The sequence below is a fragment of the Acyrthosiphon pisum genome, chromosome A1 (genome assembly GCF_005508785.2).
Source record: "Acyrthosiphon pisum isolate AL4f chromosome A1, pea_aphid_22Mar2018_4r6ur, whole genome shotgun sequence".
Taxonomy (NCBI): domain Eukaryota; kingdom Metazoa; phylum Arthropoda; class Insecta; order Hemiptera; family Aphididae; genus Acyrthosiphon; species Acyrthosiphon pisum.
In genome coordinates, this window is record NC_042494.1 from 75051798 (window position 1) to 75070351 (window position 18554).

At 27.6% G+C, this 18554-nt stretch overlaps 2 protein-coding genes across 2 annotated transcripts in view; both read right to left on the minus strand.

Annotated features, from left to right (window-relative positions):
• Positions 1–1847, minus strand: part of LOC100574626 (lipase member H-B) — a 9021-nt gene extending 7174 nt beyond the window's left edge. Inside the window, exons 1-2 of the mRNA XM_003246187.4 lie at positions 1726–1847; positions 759–885 (exon numbers count right to left, since the gene is read on the minus strand). Coding sequence (XP_003246235.1) covers positions 759–885; positions 1726–1780 — 182 coding nt within the window. The 5' untranslated portion in view covers positions 1781–1847. The remainder of the gene's footprint in view (positions 1–758; positions 886–1725) is intronic.
• A 4552-nt stretch (positions 1848–6399) lies between these two features.
• On the minus strand, positions 6400–16355 carry LOC100166041 (pancreatic triacylglycerol lipase-like). The gene is made up of 7 exons (XM_001947827.5): positions 16229–16355; positions 12064–12136; positions 10308–10459; positions 9960–10211; positions 9642–9848; positions 7070–7220; positions 6400–6500 (listed from the first exon to the last, which is right to left on the minus strand). The coding sequence occupies exons 1-7, from the start codon at positions 16281–16283 to the stop codon at positions 6440–6442; spliced, it is 951 nt and encodes a 316-aa protein (XP_001947862.2). The 5' UTR covers positions 16284–16355; the 3' UTR covers positions 6400–6439.
• Positions 16356–18554: the final 2199 nt, after the last annotated feature.

An 18554-nucleotide genomic window follows, 5' to 3' on the forward strand; every position in this document is an offset into this window, starting at 1 on the left:
TACTTATCGTGTACACAGACACAAAAAAAATAAAAAACACACATCATTGTAAAATCAATACATTCATCGTTCCACTCGGAATCTAAAAATATTTTCAAAAACATAAATACTTTTAAATAATCAGTTTTTCTGCTATAAATTAATCACCTGGTAATTGGGATGTAGGTATCTGGTATTCTGCCATTCTGGTATATGTATAATGTTTATTTGTGTACCTACTACCTACGTATAACTATAGAACTGATATTGTATTATAATACTGATCATGTCTTATATTTTTAAATTCAACAAATATTACTGTTAACTAGACTAAAAACAGTCAAAGGTTTTTCAAATGTATAAATGTATTATATCGCGTACCTACATAACATAACAATTATTAACAAAATACTAACAATTGAAACGGATATGTGTTGAGTCGTACAATTTTTTAACATATTTTCCATAGGGTTTTTGTGGGCATATTATGTAATAGAAATTAAGCACTGTTTGTGCAAAACTAGGAGCTATAGGTACTCCTATTAGAAAAAGGCACAACAAACCAAACAACAGAATTATAAATAAATAAATAATGTGTTGCAATATTTCTCGTTTCACACAAAAAGCATACACTTACCTATATAATATAGGTACGGTATCTAGTAAACTTTTTTAATGTGTTTAATTTTGATATTATTATAATGTGCAGATCGTTTTGTTGACTTGATAATGACGTGTTCAAACGAAACACAACTACGTCGAAGTTTGTGTATACGTACGAGTTCCAATAGAGGAAATCCAACTCGGATCCATTGACAAAATATCTCTGTTTGATCTCTTCTCGGGAAGTGTCGTTGATCTCATTCGAAGTATCGTCATCTTTTCGATTGAATATTAGAAACTGAGCTAAAATGTGAAAACGATATCATATTTCATGAAGTATATATTATTTGTTTTTAAAAGCTAATAAGACAAAATATAAAGAATTTTCTTTATGGAAAGAAAACTCAAATGATTTATTCGATCTATAAAAAAGTATTAAACCAGTCTTCGATCTATTATCGTGTATTAAACGAGTCTTCGATCTACAATCGTGTATTAAACGAGTCTCATTGATCTATAATAATAATTCTAAGTATTATCATATTATAAATATTTCGTTCAGTCCGTGATCGTCGGTAATATAATATATATTATATTAAGACAAACGTAAATTGCGCCCAACGAAGGGAAAAAATTGTAAATTGCGCCCGTTATTCTTCAGGTATAAATGTCTATGTAGTAAATTGCAGCCAATAGAAATATTATTTTTATGATAATAGTAATGAGACATCATCTTCACGTATTCACTAATAAATTAACAACAGTATTCAAGATAACCAAAATACTATGGGCAAAATTTACCATACACATTTTAGAAACCGAAAAATCTCGGGCGCGATTTAATATACCTAATTTAGAAACCAAAAAAAACAGGGTGCATTTTACTAAACCTATTTTAGAAACCAAAAAATCCCGGGCACGATTTACTATACCTAATTTAGAAACTAAAAAATCCGAGTGCATAATTTACTATTCCTATTTTAGAAACTTTTCTTTTACCGGCTCAAAGCTGGCGCAATTTACAAGCGCCCTAACATTATTACGGTACTCTCTACCGATACATATAATATACATATTATTGTCCGACGTGAAATTGAGTAGGTACCTATGTCTATGTGTGTCCTAATCGTTTTATATACAGACCATAATGGAACAACTGGATTACAAACAACAGGACTATTGCAGCAGTCACGTTCATATTACCAAAACGAAAATGTCTGACACCGAGTCCGACACTGTAACTATATGCGTTTATACTTAAATAATGTGTAATATATATAATATAGGTACTATTGGGAGATATAACTGTGGTTGTAGCTGACCATCGCCCTTGTTTGTATATTATTAACTATTTAAATATTAGATTTACTCGCAAACGTTTGCACAATATTATCTTGTGATTACGTTATTATTTTAGTTTGTAGTTTTTTTTTAGAAGGACCTAGGACAATCTACTCTGCAACCACGGTCGTGTGTGTTAGTAACCAGCTATTTGTGTATATCCGAATCAACTCATTAGTTGTATGGCAATCAACCTGCGCGACGGCTGCTGTCGCCAAAACAGACCAACCAAACAAATTTAACTATACGTCCGATTCTTGAAATACCGATATTTATAATATAACATATATATCGATCGATTGCGAAACCTATGCCTATATAATATTGGTGTGTGTTTTATACAATATGATTATGTACCTACCTTAAACAAAATATTATGTATACATTACGTAATATGCACCTGTAATTCGTCGTCACTCGTCGAATATAGTAAAATTAAATTTTTTTATCATTGCGATCAATGACTTAACGATTTGTAAAAAATCATATATCCGACTCGTTGTCAATTCAATACATACATTTTATTATATAATATGCAATCGAAAAATGCAGGTACCTACGCGCTAGAATATTATAGATAACCTATACTAAAAGAGATTAAAGTTAAATAGTGGTAATACGACATTGCAATATCTAAGTTATATAGATATCGTAGGTAAATGCTTCACTTTTTTGGTATTTATAGGGTTGTGGTGTTGATTTTTAGTTAAATAATAACAATTTACATATTTTTATTCGTCCTATCTGATCATAAAAAGATTTTAAATACCTAAGATGAGTCTCAAGTCTATAACCACTCATTCAAGTGGGAAAAATTCATATGCAGTCATCGGGAGGGCTGCGGTATTCTGGGAGCTTAGCCTCTCAGAAATGTCAAACGACTCACAAATGAAACTTTAAATCTAAGGACCATGTAAATAATAATTGGGGTATACACTTTACTTTGAATAATACTAACTCCCCCCCTCACCCAAAAAAAATAGACCATTGACCACGGGTCGTTACCAAATAATAATGTAATAATTGTGCGTAAGATTAAGACAGCTGCATAATATATAGGTATATATTTTGAATTTTTTGTGATAATAGGTACTAAAACGTAAAAGACGATTACAATATTGAATCGAAAAGTTTTAAATTACTTCTTTGACAAGAAAAACATTATTTCCGGTTATAATAATCGTATGGAATTAGTTGAGCCATACGACTATTTTCCGTATTATAGCTACGTGTAGATCATTATCCATTATTAAGAGGACGTTATACCTGCATGTGTTGTCTCCATCTTACAAGTGCGTAACATAGCAAATCCTACGCTCAGCAGAACACGTGTAGCTCCGTTGGTTTACAAATTAGATTGAATTAACCTCTTAACACATTTAAAGGTAAGATTATTATCTAGACAACCTCATGGGCTTTTTAGTATATTTTAATTTTTAAGCGAGTTATGAGTACTTAAAGATGTATAAACAATTTAAAATTTTAAAATACTCATAGCTTGCTTTAAAATTAGAATATAATAAAAAGCCCATGAGGTTGTCTAGATAATAATCTTACCATTACATTTTATAAGAGGCCAATTCACTCTAATTTTTAAACCAACGGAGCTACACGTGTTCTGCTGAGCGTAGAATTTGCTATGTTACGCACTTGTAAGACGGAGACAACACATGCGGGTATAACGTCCTCTTAATAATTATTATTAATTATCAACGATGGTCGATAACAGTATGACACCATCGTAACACTGACCAGTGGAATGCAAGCATAGTATTAATATTACCGAATCGTAGACATTTCCCCACGAAATTTCCCCCCCACCTCCATTTTTTTTAAAAAAGTTTTTTATTTAATAATATTATATTATTTATTATTGATTATGAAATTATTATTTTTTGTCTGTTATCTAATATTGTCTAAATACAGAAAATATTTCCAGATATTTTCATAAATATAATAAATTATAGATGTATATTTTTGATCAACTGAACTACTTGAAACAATAAAAATTGCTATATTAAAATAATAAAAAAATAATAATAATATTTAAAACGAGTTAAGTAAAAATATAATTTTAAATAAAAGATTATCTAAATAAAATATAAAAGTATAACTGAATTAGGTGGGTAACATTGAATTCCAAAATTGTGCCCAACACCCAATCAATTGCTTATACTATTAAGATAACATTCTTATACAATCTTACACATAGGCGTGCGCAGGATTTTGTGTCGGGTGCAGCATATATTTGGAACCGGTCCTAAAGAACAAGAAGCAGCCCACTTATTTTCTTTATATTACCCCCCCCCCCCCCCCTTAATTCTGTTTAGCCCCACTGTGTAAAAATGTAGTATTTAATACGTTCATATAATCACTTGTGTACCCGAATCATTATTATAGGGTATAGCCCCCTTCCCCCCATATAAATTCATCACTCTACGACTATGCATATAGCCTATTATGGTTATAAGAAAAATAGTAAATTGTAAATAAAAAGTAATAATATATTTATGTATTATAAATTATAATATATTACTCTATACTTTTATAATTATATTAAACATCACATAGGTAATAATATAATACATAAGCATATAGTACCTAATTAATAATAAGTATTTGTATGTTAGTCATAATATTAGAACTTTTAAAAGTTGGTACGTAAAATAAAAATAAATAAATAGACTTACAATATAAGTTTGCGATTACTAGGTAGCAAATGTTTAAACTCATCAATTAAAATTTCTTGTTCGACAATCAAAAATAGAAGCGCATCCAATCTTTTTTGTGACATAGTATTTCTTAATTTGTTTTTTATGATGCTGAGTTTTGAAAAACTACGTTCACAGCTACAACTATAGTCACTGGAATTGTCACAAACATTTTAAGACAATGAAAAAAATGCTTAATACTGTTTTAACCAATCGAGCCATTTGAGTACAGAACCTGAGTTTGTACCTTTTGGTGTATCGATAAAATAGTATTATCATTTTTCATTTGAATAACATTGAACATTTATATTTTAATTTAATAATAAACTCAATATGTTTAAAATTATTCATTCTATGTATATACCTTTCAAATAAATATCTACCAGCCCACTAAATCCAAAATAAATTGTCAGGTGCAACGAAAGCAGCATTCGCTGCACCCGTGCGCACGCCTATGATCTTACATCATCATGACTCATGAACATTGAGTGAAGCTTTTATATTATCAAAACTGTTCAAAGCAGTTTAGTAGTGGTTTAGTAGTTATACTTATACGTTTTAAAATAAATATATATATATATATTATTAAATAGAAAACTTTTTTAAAAAAATGGGTGGGGAGGAATGTTCAGGGGGAAAATGTGCATTTACCAATATTACCTATTGTTATCATAACTGGTTTTAAAAATTACAAAAAGTGACAACACATGAAGTAGGTATAAATGTATAATAACTAGAATAGATTAAGTCAGATGCGTTTTCAATAAAGCCAATATTGATTCAAATGGGTTTTTTTTTACATGTCATATTTACACCTAACAATATCGGTATTTTTCCAAATATTATTACAAAATGAGCTATTTATATAATTATATCGTATGCCAAACAAATAATATTGAAACATTTGTACGAATTATATCCACCGATATTTAAATTTTAAATTATGTATGATGAAATACATTCATTAAAATATGTGGATTATGTAATGATTTAGCACGATGCCACAATGGATATATTCACTTTAGTTGACGCACGTTTTTAAAAATCAAAATCTCGATGAAATTCGTTAGGTACCTATAATTATTTTAAAATATCTTAACTAAAATGTACTATATCGATGACGCGGCCGCGGCAGCTGTGTTACCTATCTGCGAGTTTTTCAGACATAATTTTACATTTACTTAGGTATACATATATAGCTAGCATTATATGTTATACTTAATATAATTGTGTTTCACAGAATTTTCGAAATTGAATATATTTATATACTATGAGCAAAGTAAGACTAACACTAAAATCAGGGAAAACGTAAGCTCTCCACTGCCTTCAGGATTAGTATTTTTTCAAATTAAAACAACAAAAACATAATCGTTATTATTACAACCCGATGTACCAGATATTTAAATAGATTTTTTATTTACAATACATTATCAACCAGTTGGTGTTAATGGATTTTTTTTTTGAGAGTAGGTAGGTAGGTAGGTACTTATAATATATGTTTTATAATACTTATTTATGAATATCAAAATTAATAGATATCAACAATCAATGAACTCAAGTTCTTCTATATAAACTATATATAAATTATAATAACAAATATGTTGATTTATTTTTTTTATAACTAGATAAACCATTAGAACATTAGACTTGAAATAAATATAAATTGTATTTAAATTGAAAATTAAAAAGTTTACATATTATACATATAGGTATAATATAATACATATAATACTTTTATACTTGATGTATGAAAATATTTATTTTACGATTTATATGTTTCTAATGAATAGGTACAATAAAATATATTATACATTGGTATTATGAGGTCTGGCGCTTTCAGTCTTCAAGAAGAAATCACCTCTTGCACTAGAAATAAAAACGTTATCAGGTATTATTGATCAGATAGGTATCAGATCGGATAAGTGAATAATAAATATTCAAGCATAAGAAAAAAATCCAATTATTAATCACGCCCAATTAAATGTTTGTTAAGTTTCATTTTTATTCAACTACTAATTGACAATTATTTAGTTAAACAAAGATTTTTATATATAAAGATTAAAAACAATATATTTTTTCTTAACTTCTTCCAAAATTGTTCTGTTGCAAATGTTAACTATTTGAATGATGTGTACATGTCACATGTGTACAATAAAATATAAATTAATATCATAAACAATGTTTTTTTAAACATTAACCGTTGTTATATGTCTCACACTCTTAAAATAATCAATCTATTTTTATATAAATATTATATAATGCGTAAAATGTTACTTTTTGCTAAATGCTAACTTATTAATTACCTACTTAACAATTTGATTAATAAGAAAATTACTTAAATTGGATCAAACGTGAGTGGGTAACGATGACAAATTTAACTATTTAACATAGAACGTTCAATTGTATCTAATATATATTTTTAAGTATAATCTCACCTGGGTGATGCGTTGTGTCCCATAAACTCTAGAGTGTTATTTTCACACTTGTTACATTTATAATCATCCCATGAGGGACATTTTTTCGCAGCAAAAGAATTATACACGGATTCTGCATAAAGTTCATACGATCTTGAATGGCTACAATGCACTGTAATAAATTCAATATTATGATTGATTAATTCATTCATTAATCAGTAAATCTGTTGCTAGTAGCGTACAGAGGATTTTAGTACGGTTATGGTTTTATCTGAGTAAATAATTTACATTATTTTTTTCTAAACAGTTTTTATTTAACAAATTATAGTTAGTCACAAATTTAGTCAACATTTATGATTTATAGTGTTTAACCTGGTCATCTATAGTCTATAGTCTATAGCCTCCTTGGGCCGTAATAAACGTTGTAATAAACGATGGACGATGATACACTATCGATTATGCTAGACGTTTAGCAATGTTCTAAATCAACCAAAAGAAAAAGGTTGGTAAGTGGATGTCGCTCTGCTGTACAGTAGATTACAAGTGAGTAGCTGTAATGGATGGTGTTAAATTTGAATTCAATGATATAATATCATTGTATAACAAAACGATTCTGAGCGAGAACGGTCAGTCAGCCAATGATATTAGTGATATAAGATATTACTAAGTATATTTGATGATATTATTGTGAATAAAGTAATTTATATATTTACATATTTGCAAGGAACATTGTTTTAAATATCCTTAGCCATAAAAGTTGAACATTTTATAAATTTTTAACTACAAAATAATTATTACATTTTAAATTTGATAAATTTTTTCAATATTCGAACTTTAAATGCTTATAAAAAAAAATTGTGCCTATGTATTTTTAATATTTTTCAATTGCTATTGTCACAATAAATCAGGAGTCTTGCATTAAATTTTCACGCTTTTTTATCCAACAAAATTTTATTGATATTATATAGATGATATAGAGTTGCACCAAAAACCAAAATCGATTTTCTCGAAAACAGATCTTGCGTAAAAATTCTCGTTTTTCCTTAATTTTTCTTTTGTTTTTCACGTCGCTTTTGAAAACTACTGAGACATTTTTACTTTTGACCCCCCCCCCCCACCCAAAGTACCAACTAGATTCACTTTTCTATCAGAAAAGATACTGTTGAAGAAAATCCAAGCATTTTTACTGATGATGACAGACACAAATATAAAAAAAAATAAAAAACACACATAATTGTAAAATCAATACATTCATCGTTCCGCTTAGAATCTAAAACTAAAACAACTGATTATCGACGTATTTTTCATAGGTACCTACTCAACAATTTATTTTATATCTATTTAAATTTTAAAATGACGAATAATTGATCTGTGTGTATCAAAATGGTTTAAATAAGATTTTTCTATCGAAAAAAGAAGTTTAAGGGGGTGGGGGGGAAAGAAGATCATTATTCTTGTCTATGGTTAGAACCCTAGAAACCTAACCCTGCGTACGCCACTGTCTGTTGCTCTGCTATATTTGGTGTTCTATCGGGTTTATTCGTATTACATTTTATAGTAAGATTGGATTAGATTAGATGATTGTTATCATAAAGTTATTTACCTATTGTTAGTTCTGATAATTTTGGTTAATTTATTGTTTATCACCAAATGGCAAATACCAATAAAGGTAGGCCGTAGGTAATATCATTGATTATAAATATATATTTAATTATAAATTAATATAGTATTTATAATCAATGGTAATACTAATGTATTAATGTATAATTTGTTTCTGTTGGGATAAGAATCATCAGTTACAAAATTCTATAATATGAACTACAGGTATAGGTAGCAGATATAATATTATTGTTTATTTTGTATTATGTATTTATGTGGTTGGCACATGGGGTTGAGCCAAAGCTCAAATTCTCCAAATTAAAAAAAACTTTTAATGTAATTATATAACACAATAATACTTATTGAAAGGTTCAATAATTTTTAGTTCAATAATAATTGTGTTCGAAAAAAGGAACAGGTCACAGGTTTTTTAAAAATTATATTTATTATTGTGGGGATTGCCACTTTATTAAGTTATGGGAACGGCAAAGAAAATAATAAAAACATTATACCTACTTTAACGCCTTCATGCGAAAAGTAGACTATACATGTACAAATTACAGATATCTAATAAGGTACAGACGTACAGTAAAGATGTAAATTCCCATTCAATGTGCGTGTCACAGATATAACTATATATTATTATTTATCGGTAATGGGTTGAGAAATAATTTTCAACAACCTACAGCCCTACATCCTACGAAAAATCACCTGTGACTAGTAAATTTATCTGAACTTGTATTCTTAAAATACATTTTAAATTATATAACATATTAATTTTATTATTAAAAAGTAGAATTAGATATGTTGCATTAATGTATCGCGATACAAGATACTCGATACTTCAAATAATTGTATAGAGATACAGGAAACAAATATACAATTATATCTAAGTTAGTTGTATCGAAGATACTGCCCAACCCTGCCTATAATATAAATAGACAATAATTATTCGTTAACTTAAATCACCTTTTCAGACTGACAAAATACTTACTGAAATCTAGTAATTTGAATAATGAAAAGCATCCTGGTTGAGGCGCTGATCCGGAGTTGGGGAAGAAGTCAGCGTGGCCGATACTTTTATGGTAGCCAATAGTCCCTCCTGAAGTGTGGATAATGTCGACAAACAGAGCATCTTTTTTGCTCAAGTGTGGTAAATTAATGGATATGATCTCGTATCCGGGCGCGGCTGGATCTAAACCTATTGAGCACAATACAATATAATATATTTTAGGCTAGGTTACAATATATAAAAACAAATTTAGAACAAATACCGAAATATGCAATGGACGTTATCATCCAAAATTCTCACCTGTAATCCTGCCGATTTTTCCCGATTTAAAATTAGAACCACACGACCCTACAACGTGGGCACCAAGACTGTGGCCTATTAAATGTATATCTGATGAATTTATTCCTGTGGAATCCACTAAACGGTCCAAAAATGCAGCTATTGCAGAACCGACAGCTCTGGTCAAGTATGCGGGAACTGGATACAAAGGATCATCTGCAATACTACTCCAATCCACACAGATCACATTGAACCCACCGATGTCGACATATGCTAATAATATAATATAATTACAATTTATTGAGATCAAGAAAAATAGTATTTGGTATTTTACTTAGTCTTCAGAATAATATTAGTTTTTTATTGTACCGGTGTTAATGGTAAATACTCCAGTGTAGTTTTCACCAGATGAAAGCCATCCGTGAGTAGTAACTTTCAATGGTAAATCTTGTATCCAGTACTCAAGTATACTTGTTTCATTACCATATTCTATTGGAATTTGTTTATCGTTTCCAAGATATCTATTTAAAAAAATTTTAAAAAAACACAATATAAAAATTAAAATAATTTTATTCATAAATCATAATATACTTAGGTACTATATAATATACCTACTATATATTATTCGTTGTTTATGTTATAAAAAATTATAATACAGATTTCTAAAAATGAATTATAATTTAGCATTTACTTAATCCCGTATATAATATGATATAAACATTTATATTTGTTGGTTCTACATCTATTATCTATATAGACTCAAAAACTACCGGATTCGTATCAATAAAAATTATATTAATACCTTGAGAGGTAGTAACAAGGTTTTTCTACTAATATAGCGATCGGTATAGCTAGGGTGGTTCATATACAAATGTTGTTTCAGCTCATACAAATTGGAAACTATTTTATTTGTTTAAATGGTTGCCATTACCCATTGGTTACAGATAATACAATAGTTATTATGATTGGAAAAGCCCCTCCCCCACGTATACCTATCATATATTTCCCAATTTAGGTGGATACTCAAAATAATATCTACGTCTACACAACTGTGTATATAAATTATAAACTGTACCTACAACTGTACATCGTCTGATGTAAGGCTCATCGCCCATAGACGGCTAGATTTTATTGTTTGGTTGTGATAAAATATAGGATTCATCGTACCTACATAAAGTGTTGTGCTTGTTATCACCTTAACCCAAACCTACACCACGACCGTACCACGATCAACCAGCATTAAATTATCGTGTCCGATTCATAAATCATAATATAAAAATCGAATTAAAACGAAACAATAATTGGTATTTAACATTTAAATTCAGAGTTAGTGTATTTTTTCATTTTTGAAAAAAAAAACAAAAAAACAATTTTTTGTTTTAAACTGTTTTTTTCTGTTGTTTTAAACAAAATAAATTGTTTGAGTTTTAAACAGTATATTTAAAATGACTTAACTTTAATTTAATATGTAATTTACTTATATGCCAATATGCCGTGTACCTACTATTTTATGTTTCACTGTTTTTTTTATTACTTATTTGAAATCTTAAGAGTATTTGAAATGTATTTTAAATATTTTCTGAATGGATGTTTTCTGTGGACATTATATTATTATGTATATATTAACTATGAAGAAAAAACATTTTAAATTTAGTAATTTATTCAATAAAATTAAAAAAAAAGTAAATTGAAGGATGGTAATAGATATAATTATTTAATACTTTAACTTTTTTTCTGAAAGATATCTATAATTATTTATTATTAATAATAAACAAAAAAAAATACAATATTCACTTGGATTTTATACTGTTTTAAACATATATTTTATTTGTTTTAAACAATGAACAAACTGTTTTAAATTCCTATTTTAAACAAGTTTTAAATGTATAATTGTATGTTTAATGTATGTAAATATCTAAAGAACATGACATTGATATATATATATATAGATAACTATATTAATATAACTATATACCTAACTAATTTAATTTAACTATTAACAACACAGACATTATATTATATTTTATACAATTGTTATTATCTTACCAGGCCTTGTATAAATTAAGAATAATTAAAAAAATAAATTGGTAACTATTACTTGAAGGAATCTAATAATATTACATACGAATTGGAATAGAGAAACTTCAAGCTGGTTTCATTGATTGACTGTGGTGGTTTATTTTCATCTTCTTGATTACCTAAATAATTTTATATGAGCTAAAATTAAAAAAGGTGGGTAAGTGGATGTCGCTCTGCTGTACAGTAGATTGCAAGTGGGTCACTGTATAATGGATGGTATTAAATTTGAATTCAATGCTATAATATCATTGTATAAGAAAAACGATTTTGAGCGGAGACGGTATGTCAGTCTAGGTATAAGACATAATATTATATATGGTATTAAAAAAAAATTGACCTATAGTAGGTACCTACAATAAATTCCAAATTAATCATATCACAATATCCATTAGGTACTTATAACACGTTATACAATATGTAATTTCGTCCAAATTTGAACTTAAAATTTACTATAAAAATAAACTGTGTAAATGTATTTTTAGATTTTTTTGTAACAGAATCAATTACTTACGTAGAATCTTCTTCTAAATTTTTAATTCCTAGATACAAAAGTTGAACATTTTATACATTTTTAACTACAAAATAATTATTCAAATTAAAATTTGATACATTTTGTCAAAATTCGATCTTTAAATGCTTATAAAAAAAAATTGTGCCTATGTATTTTTAAAACTGATATTGTAACAATGTATTAGGAGCCTTGTATTAATTGTTTACACTTTTTGGCCCAATAGATAAAACTTTATTGATATTTTTAGAAAAAAAACTAAAAAAAAATGGAAAATGAAAATGTCCGTAAAGAGCTCAAAATAAATCAAAATATTTTGAAAATGTTATGGTGTATAGAAAATGCTAATATAAACATTCAGTCAAAATTTCATGTATCTACGGTCATTTTTTTTAAAGTTACACCAAAAACCAAATTCAATTTTGTGAAAAATCGATTTTGCGTAAAAATTCCCGTTTTTCCTTAATTTTTCTTTGGTTTTTCTTGGCGCATTTGAAAATTACTGTGAATTTTAAATTTTGACCTCCTCAATGCACCAACGATATTCACTTTCCAATCGAACAAGATACTGAAGTTGAAAATCGAAGCATTATTTCGACTACTTATCGTGTACACAGACACAAAAAAAAATAAAAAAACACACATCATTGTAAAATCAATACAATCATTGTTCCACTCAGAATCTAAAATGATTTCCTTGAAATAATACATATATAAATTTATTATATACAATATACCTAATACCTATATACATATTATAAATATTGGTTTAGTCTTTAAAATTATCCGTCAAACAAGTAATATAGCTGATTAATAAGTATACAATAATATAATAATATAGAAATGCCAGGGAACGAGAAAGCTGATGCAAATATGCAATGACGAATGAAGCAATCACTTCCGCAACTATATACCCACTCCATAACCAAAATCCCTATTATCAAAGACCTGATAAACGAAGCTCAAAAACGAATCCTTAGAACATAACAAGACCACCGGGATTCCTTTTAAAAAAACAACAAACTGAGGTTTGTTTTTTACCGTTTAAATTAAAACGGTCTTATACTTCCGGGTGGATAATTAGTTTGAAGTTTCACACATAACATTACGCGGACCAAACAATGCATAATAAACCCGAACTTTTATATTTTATGTATGTAATAATACATATATTAATAAAACAACCTAATAATAATATAATTTAAGTTAATTTAATTTCTAACGAACGGATCGGCTCGAATTGGTCCGTTTTAATGAAGTAAAAAGAAATCCCAGAAAATTCCTTCGTGGAAAATGCGCATTCACATTAACTTAGAAATCTTTAAATTCAAAAAGAAAACACAAGTCCTACTATGTACAGAAATATTTTCCAAATCGACAAAAACACATTACAAAAATACCTTAACTACAAACACATTTACACCAATGCATTCGAATCTATAGTAACTGAAAACTCCACCACTACCTACAAACTTCCTCCTGAATGCTCTGTTTATACAGTAAAAGCATTAGCCATACACGAAGCAGTAAAAAATTCTATTAAAAACAAATAAACAAACTATAACCTAACCAAGCGACTCTCTCAGTAGGTAGCTTAACAGGCACAAATAAAACAACAGTAGGTTACAAGTGGCCAGTGGGTCACTGTAATGGATGGTGTTAAATTTGAATTAAATTATATAGTATCATTGTATGAGAAAAATGATTCTGAGCGAAGACGGTCAGTCACTTTATGATATTACTAAGTATACCTATATGTAATGATATTATTGTAAATAAAGTAATTTATATAAGTATAACATATTAACGTGGAACCTTGCTTTAAGTTTTTAACTCATACCTATACAAATTGAACATTTCATAAAATATATTTAACTACTAAATAATTTATAAATTTCCAATTGGAGAATTTCGTCAACATTCGAATTTTAAATGCTTATCAAAAAAAAAAATATGCCTATGTATTTTTAATATTTTTAAACTACTAATGTAACAATATATCAGGAGCCTTGTATTACATTTTTACGAATTTTGGCCCAACAAATGGAATTTTATTAATAATTATAAAAAAAAAAAAACTAAAAAAAAATGATATTTTAAATTGTCCGTAAACAGCTCAAAACGAGTCAAAATATTTTCAAAATGCAATGGTGTATAGAAAATGAGAATATAAAAACTCAGTGAAATTTTCATGTATCTACAGTTATTCGTTTTTGAATAATAACAAAATAAGAAAACCGCTACATGAGTGTGCGGTTGAATCGAATATCCAATGTTGTAAAAATATGAACTTAAAACCCTCATAAAAATTTAATTTGACTTTCTTGTAGACATTTTTTTTTCGATAAAGGAAGACAAACTCATGAGGAATCTTGTTTTACATCATAAAATCTTTGATTTAAAAAGAAAAATTTTTATGAATTTCTAACTCAAAATATTTTGCACATTTTCGTAATTTTTGGGTGTTTTGTCAACATTTGAACATTAAATGCGCATAAAAAATAATTATGAATATGGATTTTTAATATTTTTCAAATGTCATTGTAACAATATATTAAGAGCCTTGTATTAAATGCTCAAGTTTTTTACCCAGCAAACAAAATTTTATTGACATTCATAGAAAAAAAAAACCTTAAAAAAGGTTGGTAAGTGGATGTCGCTCTTATGTACAGTAGGTTACAAGTGGATCACTGTATAATGGATGGTATTAAATTTAAATTCAATGATATAATATCATTATGTACACGAAACGATTCTGAGCGGTGATGGTTTGTCAGCGTGGATATTTTATATTTGTTTAATATATTCGTATTACCTACTAATTACGATACCTAGTCGGTAAATTGAATTAATATTATAAAATTACAACAAAATAACTAAAATCGTTATTCTTGGTTATTTAATATGTAATTTTATCCAAATTTGAACATAAAATAAGTAAAAACTGTGTTTTTATATTTTGAGATTTTTTGGCTACAGAATAACCTACTTACGTGGAACCTTGTTATATGTTTTCAATTCTTAGCTATAAAATTTGAACATTTTACACATTTTTAACTACAAAATTATTTTTAAAATTTAAATTCGATAAATGTTGTCAAAATTTGAACTTAAAATGCTTATAAAAAAAATATGTGCCTTTGTATTTTTAATAGTTTTCAACTGCTATTCAAGCAATATATCAGGAGCTTTGTCTTAAATTGAAATTGCTGGAAAAATCCCAGTCTAAACAGGAAAGATGAAACCATTTTTAATCGCCTTAGAATTGGGCACATATTCATAACACACAATCACCTCATGGCCCCCCCCCCCCCACTATATGTGAATCTTGTGGTGTGGAGTTCACTGTCAAACACATGTTAACTGAATGTTTAAAGTACGAATACTCAAGAAGCAAACATCATAATATACCATATCAATTAAGCGAAGCCTTACAACCTTATCTCCAATAAAATAACACCATCGACTTCTTAAAGGAAATTAAATTACCTAATTTAAGGTTAAATTAAAATGTAAACCATATGTAAAACAAATTTTTATTAATAATTAATGGCCTAGCGCTGATGTTATTTTTTCTCTAATATTGTATAAGTTAATTTAGTACAAACACTAGGCTAATTATCGCTGTAATTGTTGAAGCTTTAATTTAAATTTAAAAATATATATATATATATATATAATATATCCTATAAGTCATACAAACCATTGACCATATGGAAAACAATTAATAGAATGAGTATTGCATCGTAGATGTACATTTCTAATTCAGACGCAAATATACAAGATTTCACTGACTAATATGATACGAAACTATCTCAATTTAGCAGACAATCTACTTTTTATATTTTATTAATAGTTAAATTTTATTTAACAATGTGTTTGTCTATGCATGAATCATTATGATTGTCACAATTCAGCTAAATCTACAACAATTATTGTTGCTAAATCAGCTGGCTGACATTCTATTTAAAAATGTTCTATTTTTTTTAAAAACAATGATACAAGGGTTCTCATAAGTCATAAGTTTTTCTCACAGTATTCTAAATATATTAGTAATACATACTATTAGGAGCAATGTTTTTTCTATACATATTTTCAATTTAAAAATTGATGGAATCAGATATGTTTAGGTTATGTAATGTTTTTTCATATCGGTAATAATAATAATAATAATAAATTATTAAGAGGACGCCACACGGGCATTTGTTGTTACTGTTTTACAAACATACAATATAACAAATTTTACATTCACAATAATATATTTTACTCTTTAATTTCTAAAATTAGATTGAATTTATCAAACCTTATAAAATTTAAGGTAAGAATATTATCTAGGGTATCTTGGAGAATTTTATTGATATTAGTTTTAAGTTATGATCATTTTAAAATTTGCAGTTTAAGAGTGGTCATACATTTCTTCTTAATAAAAATATTAATAAAATCCTTCGAGGTGCGCTTAATAATATTCATAGGCAGTGTTTTTGTTATGGATTTGCAAATTTATAATGATTTAATTTTTAAACTTTTTTTTTTCAGAACACAAACTTAGTTGAAGTTGAATGTCAAAGCATTATTTCGAATACTATTATCGTGTACACTGCAGACACGAAAAATAAAAAAAAATTTAAAAAAACACATATCATTGTAACATCAATACATTCATTGCTCCACTCAGAATCTAAAATGTTATATCTATATCATTTAGGTGGACATATTTGTTAGCATGTGGTGTATGTTTGTTTTATTCATCGATTTTTGTATGAGTAATTTTATTTACTCTATATTGGGTATAATAGAGTTTATGTCATCCTGCAGTCTAAAATATTAGAATCAAAAACAAAAAAGTGGGCTAGTGGGCGCTGCTCTGCTGTACAGAAGGTTAAAAGTGGGTCACTGTAATGGATGGTGTTAAATTTGAATTAAATTATATAATATAATATAATATTATGATTGTATACGAAAAACAATTCTGAGCGAAGACTATGAAATTACTAAGCATATTTGATGATACCTATTTTTGTGATTAAAGTAATTTATATATAACCTATATTTACGTGGAACCGTATTTACAATTTTCAACCCTTAGCTATAAAAGTTGAACACTTTCTACATTTTTAACTACAAAATAATTATAAAATTTTAAATTTGATAAATTTTGTCAAAATTCGAACTTAAATGCTTCCAAAAAAAAATTGTGCCTATGTATTTTTAATATTTTTCAACTGCTATTGTAACAATATATCAGGAGCATTGAATTAAATATTCACACTTTTTTACCCGACAAATAAAATTGTATTGATATTTATAGAAAAAAAAACTAAAAAAATTGAAAACTGACTGGTTAAAAGCTCAAAATAAGTCAAAATATTTGGAAAATGTTATGGTGTATAGAAAATACATATATAATATAATATATAATTTATAATATAAACATTCACTAAAAATTTCATGTACGATTAGGAGTTGCACCAAAAACAAAATCGATTTTCTCGAAAACAGATTTTGCGTAAAAATTCTTGTTTTTCCTTAATTTTTCTTTTGTTATTCACGTCGCTTTTGAAAACTACTGAGACATTTTTACTTTTGACCCCCCTCCCCACAAGTACCAACTAGATTCGCTTTCCTATCAGAAAAAATACTGTTGAAGAAAATATAAACATTTTTACTGTCCTAAAAGGTGATGACAGACACAAAAATAAAAAAAAATAAAAAAACACGCATTATTGTAAAATCAATAAATTCATTGCTCCGTTCAGAATCTAAAATATACTGCAAGGCTCCTATAATATACCTATTGTTAAATTGAAAAAAAAATATTAAAAATCTATATTCACAATTATTTTTTAAACGCATTAAAGTTCAATTGTTGACAAAATGTGTAAAAATCACTAAAATTTGGACATTATTTTGAGTTATAAGAACGTACCCGGGCGGCGGACCAAAACAGGTTTGTCTACTATGGCTTATGACTAGAGCGCGGAATTTCTATGCAATTGCATATTTTTTCCTTTTAATATTTATGGATTTTT

Excerpts from the sequence above, each read along its gene's own strand:
- LOC100166041 (XM_001947827.5), bottom strand. The coding sequence starts at position 16,283 with ATGTACATCTACGATGCAATACTCATTCTATTAATTGTTTTCCATATG. Across the intron at positions 10,460-12,063 it reads AAGTTTCTCTATTCCAATTC|ATATCTTGGAAACGATAAAC; the intron begins GTATGTAATATT and ends TTTTTTAAATAG. Across the intron at positions 9,849-9,959 it reads AAAAATCGGCAGGATTACAG|GTTTAGATCCAGCCGCGCCC; the intron begins GTGAGAATTTTG and ends TGTGCTCAATAG.